General features: G+C 33.3%; 2 protein-coding genes across 2 annotated transcripts; one reads left to right on the top strand and one right to left on the bottom strand.

The window, feature by feature from the left end:
- Positions 1 to 411: 411 nt before the first annotated feature.
- On the bottom strand, positions 412 to 5,201 carry LOC131804889 (putative nuclease HARBI1). Its single transcript, XM_059128142.1, has 3 exons — positions 4,977 to 5,201; positions 4,590 to 4,920; positions 412 to 910 (listed from the first exon to the last, which is right to left on the bottom strand). Exons 1-3 carry the CDS (start codon positions 5,199 to 5,201, stop codon positions 759 to 761), a joined length of 708 nt encoding a protein of 235 aa, XP_058984125.1. The 3' UTR covers positions 412 to 758.
- Positions 1,168 to 3,132, top strand: LOC109613408 (uncharacterized). The gene is made up of 5 exons (XM_059128222.1): positions 1,168 to 1,914; positions 1,969 to 2,167; positions 2,224 to 2,412; positions 2,473 to 2,713; positions 2,849 to 3,132. The coding sequence occupies exons 1-4, from the start codon at positions 1,883 to 1,885 to the stop codon at positions 2,539 to 2,541; spliced, it is 489 nt and encodes a 162-aa protein (XP_058984205.1). The 5' UTR covers positions 1,168 to 1,882; the 3' UTR covers positions 2,542 to 2,713; positions 2,849 to 3,132.
- Positions 5,202 to 5,410: the final 209 nt, after the last annotated feature.

The following is a 5,410-nucleotide window of genomic DNA, read 5'->3' as shown; positions in this document are numbered from 1 at the left end:
ATTATGTTTGGTAGGTAGGGTTGGTATAAGGAGAAAGTACTGAATGGTACTAACTTCGATATTGCTTGAACGGATAGTGCTTTAAATTGGACTTTAAGGTGACTGTTAATGTGTAAGATTTGAGTTGGTTTTGGAAATACGTGCTAGAAACAACGAAAAGTACTCAATAGGTATAGAGTGTAGGAATAGAGCTGGAATTATGAATTTTGATATGATAATAGTACTGAATGATACTAAATTTCATATTAAATTTTGTGTACCTTGAACACAAAAGATAAAATACCCTTTTGCGAGAAAATCAAAACTGTGTATTATTTAAAGTTTTAAAGAGTCAGTTAAACTCCTTTTTAATATATATTTCATGGAATTTATGAAAAATATTGTGTTATAATTTGATTCTGAATTCGGCGAGCTACCGATAATAGGAACCGGCCCTCTGTTTCATATTCCCCGTCATTTATTATAGGCTCATATTGAAAAACATTGTCTTGAACAGGCTCCCTATATTGGCACTTCATGTTGTGTAAGACTGTAGACGCACACACCCTGTGACGAGAAAGGCACCTCCATGTATTTTTCATAACACCGAATGCCCTTTCAATACCGTTTCTAGTTTTGCACAAAACTTCATTATATGCAAACCTAGAAGTGCCGGGCGTCTCATTGGGTAAAGAGTTCATTAGCCATGGCTCTAACGGATAACCCATGTCGCCTAAAATATTCTTCATCATATTCATATTAAGTACTCATGGTTGCATTCATTCATACAATAAAAAAGTTCTCCTTTCACCATGATTAAACGCATTTTCCAGCAATGTTCTAGCAGGCCTAGAACCCCAAATGAAGCTGTCGTGTCTTGATCCCCCATATTGAGCATTGACATTTAATATGCGTAGATTAGGATCACAAATCTGAAATATGTATAAATAAATAAATACATAAATACATACATATATATATATATATATATATATATATATATATATATATATATATATATATATATATATACATATATATATATATATATATATATATATATATATATATATATATATCGAAAATCGGTCTTGCTCGACTTTCGGCATTTTCTTGATGTGTTGGGTAAGGTTTGAACATAAAATGGGTGTTTGGTTTTGCCTGTAGGTCTTATGTCTTTAAGTTTATTGCTGAAATTCTGAGCGGATTCAATACGTATAAGCTCTTTTAAAATAGTATTTAAAGTTTGGATCTGCTTAGAGAGTAGTAAGTACTCAGGACTAACTCTGTTTCCAGTGCGATGGAAGATCTTCTTCAAATCTTTTTGCGATTGGTGTTTGATAGCTAGTACACGTTGGACTTTGTCGGAAAATGGTTGTTTACCTTCCTTCACTAGTATTTTCTGAGAGTGTTGAGCATGAATTCGAATAAATTCGGTGTTAAAATTACCTATTAAAGCATCTATCTCATAATTTTCAATACTTCTGTTTGATGTGAAGTGTTGAGGTTGTTTTAAAACAAGGTTCGAACTATCAAGATTATGGACGAGTTTAATTGGGAAATGATCTGAAAACGTTGCAATGGTGTAGGTGTTGAAGTTGGGGTTACTCATATTTAGTAAATGTCCGTTTGGATACGATGGCGCAGAATCACAAAGGCGTGTGACTTCTAAAGTGTTATCATCCAGCCAGGATCGTAGTACTCTTCCATTAGAGTTATCTTGTAAGTCACCCCAGTAGTGGAATTCTCTAATAATTTTTTCTATCGAATCGGTATCGTTCAATACCGAATAATGTCGGTTGAGATACCGATTGTGTTATTCTATAAATACAAGTAACCGACGGAAAAAATCGATAGCATTTACCGACGAATATCGATGGAATGACAAGTGTCAAAAAAATATATGTCAAATTCTTATTTGAAAATGGATAACATGTAAGTATAACAAAAAAAAATAATTTTATTTTCTAACAATTTTACTGTTTTTAGGAAAAAAACACGATGTCCCAGGGCAAGCATGGCGCAACACGCAGCGCTGCTCAATTTTCTGGAGTCAGAGAAGGGTTTGGCCGAGGGAAAGTTTGTGGCTATGCATGGGAAGGAAAGTGCAAGAAAAAAGTGGTTAGAAATTGCTGAAGAACTAAATAAAATCCTTGGAGCGGTAAAAGCTCCAGAACAGTGGCAAACGGTAAGTTCAATATTTTCTTTACGCTTCCTATTTAAAAAAAATTATTATTTTTTTAGGTTTGGCGCGACCTCAAGTCTAAAACCTCATCAAAATTTAAGACCTTAAAAAGGGAAAGAAATGCCACTGGTAATATGCCGCTTACAAAGGGATTCCTCAACCCTATCGAGGAGAGAGTAGTAGCCATAGTTGGATGGGAATACATGATGGGTAACATAGAATGTCCTGACAGTCTGGAAATTGAAGTGGTATGGTTTCAGTACATAAAATGTTATTTTATTCAATACATACATGGCACTGTATTCCAGGAAAATAATCTTAACGCATTAATAAATGAAGACACAAGCCAACATGATATAAACACCAACATGATATAAACATGAGGTGCAAGTCTTGGAGGATGAGATTGACGCATTACAAAATCACACTTCTTTCAAACATAGCACACAAGAAATCGACAAATCCTCGTATAATAAACGTCTGAAGAAAGACAGCAACAACAAGGAAGAGTTTTTGAAAATAGCCAAAACACGAGCTGAAGCATTATTGGTAATGCTTTCAGTAGCTTTCCTAAAATATGTTAATTTCTTATAGTTGGCATCTTATATTCGTGCCTTCGAAATTCTTACTTAAAATATCATTTCTATTTTGATTCATATCATATTGTTTCTGTATTTCTTTTAGATCCTTGCCAATGCCCAAAAGGAAACTGCACAGGCAATGGTTAAAATATTGGAAAACTTTGCGTTTCTTGGTGAAATTTTAGCGGCTCAAAATAGAATTGAAAATTGTGTCAATATTATCGATCGGCGCTTAACAAATAATGAGAAATAAGTGCATAGCAACCTATGCATATTTTACGATTTTATATACTGTAACAATTTTTCTATTATAAAATTATTTTATGTGCTTAAGATACTATGTACATGTGTAAATATCAGAAATGTAAAAAAATAATTTTAAATAAAGTCCTGCCAAAATAACGTTTTGGTTTTTTGTTTAAATTTATCTATATATAAAACATTTTAGTTATAAGGATACTGACGGATTCATTAACGCCCAGGCAAAACGGGTGAAGCTAGAATCTTCAAACTTTGGTCAATGTTGGTTTGTAGGTGTGAGATAAGACTAGGTTTTTCGAAATTGGGAATTTTAAATATTTGTTTTGCACAAACGGATAGAGCTGTACTTCTGAAATTGGTTATAAATGATCTATGATGAGGTGGAGGATAGATGTACCAAAGGTTTTTTGGAAAATCGAACTACAATACACTCATAGTATGAAAAGCATTAAATTCTGTACCATTTGGCATTTGTATGCGAACGGATAGTGCAAATATATCGACATTTGGGATAAGAATTATGTTTGGTAGGTAGGGTTGGTATAAGGAGAAAGTACTGAATGGTACTAACTTCGATATTGCTTGAACGGATAGTGCTTTAAATTGGACTTTAAGGTGACTGTTAATGTGTAAGATTTGAGTTGGTTTTGGAAATACGTACTAGAAACAACGAAAAGTACTCAATAGGTATAGAGTGTAGGAATAGAGCTGGAATTATGAATTTTGGTATGATAATAGTACTGAATGATACTAAATTTCATATTAAATTTTGTGTACCTTGAACACAAAAGATAAAATACCCTTTTGCAAGAAAATCAAAACTGTGTATTATTTAAAGTTTTAAAGAGTCAGTTAAACTCCTTTTTAATATATATTTCATTGAATTTATGAAAAATATTGTGTTATAATTTGATTCTGAATTCGGCGAGCTACCGATAATAGGAACCGGCCCTCTGTTTCATATTCCCCGTCATTTATTATAGGCTCATATTGAAAAACATTGTCTTGAACAGGCTCCCCATATTGGCACTTCATGTTGTGTAAGACTGTAGACGCACACACCCTGTGACGAGAAAGGCACCTCCATGTATTTTTCATAACACCGAATGCCCTTTCAATACCGTTTCTAGTTTTGCACAAAACTTCATTATATGCAAACCTAGAAGTGCCGGCCGTCTCATTGGGTAAAGGGTTCATTAGCCATGGCTGTAACGGATAACCCATGTCACCTAAAATATTCTTCATCATATTCATATTAAGTACTCATGGTTGCATTCATTCATACAATAAAAAAGTTCTCCTTTCGCCATGATTAAACGCATTTTCCAGCAATGTTCTAGCAGGACTAGAACCCCAAATGAAGCTGTCGTCTTGATCCCCCATATTGAGCATTGACATTTAATATGCGTAAATAAATAAATAAATAAATATATATATATATATATATATATATATATATATATATATATATATATATATATATATATATATATATATATATATATATATATATATATATATATAGATATATATACTTCAATCGGTCTTGCTCGACTTTCGGCATTTTCTTGATGTGTTGGGTAAGGTTTGAACATTTAACGAGTGATAGCCGTGATGATTCACGTATGCTCCTACATTTCTAGCTGGAGCTAATATTGCAACATGAGTGCAATCAATAGCTCCAATACATCCTTCAAAAGGGTACAGACAACTACGAAATGTTTCCTTCATAATGTTTCGTTCGTACGTGGTTTTGGGAAATTTGACCCACTGCCGTAATACAACTTGATTTATACTATCGGTAACTCCATGTAAACAACGACTGACAGATGGTTGGCTCAGGGAAATGCCCCATTGTTCGCCAACTGACCTTTGAAAACTACCAGTAGCAAAAAAACGTATTGATGAAAGCACCTAACAATATATTTATTTGTTATTAATGTAAAAACAATTTCCGAAATGACAGTTACCATCTTTTCTGGTTTTATTCCCGTTATCCTGGAAGATTCCAAATTGCTCCCGATAGCACATATTATATCATAAATTGTATCCTTCCTTAAACGATACAGTTTTTTAAATTCTTGATCAATTAAATCAAACGGGTCATCCACATTTCGCGGAATTCGCCTTTCTTGAGCACGAAAATTTATTTCCGCTTGATTTTCCAAATCCATGGCAATAAGTTTAAATGCCATTTTTGAATGTTGAATTTTATTTAAATTATTGTTTTAAAAAGAACGTTCCTTCGTGTCGGTAGACTTACCAACTACTTTTTTTGGTCGGTAACTAACAAACGATTTTCGGTAATTACCGACACAATTGTCCAACAAAAATCGATATTTTTGCATACAGAATAGCAATTACCGACAAATGTTGCTATCTACCAACATTTGTCGTTAATTTC

Source organism: Musca domestica, unplaced genomic scaffold, assembly GCF_030504385.1.
Source record: "Musca domestica strain aabys unplaced genomic scaffold, Musca_domestica.polishedcontigs.V.1.1 5, whole genome shotgun sequence".
NCBI classification, from domain to species: domain Eukaryota; kingdom Metazoa; phylum Arthropoda; class Insecta; order Diptera; family Muscidae; genus Musca; species Musca domestica.
This window is presented reverse-complemented; position numbering and strand designations above follow the sequence as displayed.

Bases quoted from the DNA above. Each gene is read 5' to 3' on its own strand.
- LOC109613408 (XM_059128222.1), top strand. From the start codon at position 1,883: ATGTCAAATTCTTATTTGAAAATGGATAACAT. The intron at 2,168-2,223 runs GTAAGTTCAATA...TTATTTTTTTAG, and splicing joins CTCCAGAACAGTGGCAAACG to GTTTGGCGCGACCTCAAGTC. The intron at 2,413-2,472 runs GTATGGTTTCAG...ACTGTATTCCAG, and splicing joins ACAGTCTGGAAATTGAAGTG to GAAAATAATCTTAACGCATT.
- LOC131804889 (XM_059128142.1), bottom strand. From the start codon at position 5,201: ATGGCATTTAAACTTATTGCCATGGATTTGGAAAATCAAGCGGAAATA. The intron at 4,921-4,976 runs GTAACTGTCATT...ATATATTGTTAG, and splicing joins GAATAAAACCAGAAAAGATG to GTGCTTTCATCAATACGTTT. The intron at 911-4,589 runs TACCCAACACAT...ACATATTTCAGA, and splicing joins CTCGTTAAATGTTCAAACCT to TTTGTGATCCTAATCTACGC.